General features: G+C 45.0%; 1 protein-coding gene across 1 annotated transcript; it reads right to left on the reverse strand.

The window, feature by feature from the left end:
• Positions 1-136: 136 nt before the first annotated feature.
• LOC105458677 (trichohyalin-like) lies at positions 137-658 on the reverse strand. Its single transcript, XM_011704169.1, has one exon. It carries the CDS (start codon positions 656-658, stop codon positions 137-139), a length of 522 nt encoding a protein of 173 aa, XP_011702471.1.
• Between the last annotated feature and the right edge of the window lie 88 nt (positions 659-746).

Consider the following 746-nt stretch of genomic DNA (forward strand, 5'->3'; position numbering starts at 1 on the left):
CATTTCTTTAACGCCCTCCAGAAATCTCCATCCTTGCCTCCTAATCCCGCCACATTCTAAAAGGCCACATTCCATTCTTCCCCCGTTCCTTTTTTTTCCTTCTCATCTTCTCTTTTCTCCCCTCTTTCCCCTCTTCCTACTCTATGCCCCTCTCTCCTCCCCGTTTGCCTTCCCCCTGATCCACTACTCTCATTCTTCCTTTTCCATCCCTAAGCACTTCCTCCTCTTCGTCCCATTTCCACCACTGCTCCTCTATCTGTATCCTCCCGTATCCTATCCACACTTTTTTCCCTTTTCTCCCCTCCTTTCTCGCAATTTCCTCCAAATTCCATCTCATTTTCCTTTCCCTCCACGTCAAGTCTTCCATAACCCTTTCTTTTCTTCCCTTCAATTTCTTTTTACTCTTCATGATCTCCTTTCTTTGTTCTTCCTTTCCCAATCTTACCAGTACTGTCTCTTCCCCTTTTTCCCGTTCCTCCCTCATTTTTTTGACCTCCCTTATCTCCACTTCTACCCCCATTCTCTTCATTAACTCCTCCACTGCCTCTCTTCTCTTCTCCTCCTTCACCTCTAAACCTTTTATTACTATATTCTTTCTTCTTTCCTCCCTCTCCTTTATCTCCAATTTCCTTTCCATCCCTCTCAATCTCTCCTCCATTTCCCTTTCTCTTCCCCTTCCGTCTACCTTAACTCCTGTGTTTCCCTCTTTTTCTCTTTCTAACTCCTCCACTCTTTTCTCCAAACCC

This window comes from Wasmannia auropunctata, unplaced genomic scaffold (genome assembly GCF_000956235.1).
Source record: "Wasmannia auropunctata unplaced genomic scaffold, wasmannia.A_1.0 LD334428.1, whole genome shotgun sequence".
Classification (NCBI taxonomy): domain Eukaryota; kingdom Metazoa; phylum Arthropoda; class Insecta; order Hymenoptera; family Formicidae; genus Wasmannia; species Wasmannia auropunctata.

What these genes read in the sequence shown, in the direction of transcription:
- LOC105458677 (XM_011704169.1), bottom strand. Translation starts at nt 658, where the DNA reads ATGGAGGAGAGATTGAGAGGGATGGAAAGGAAATTGGAGATAAAGGAG.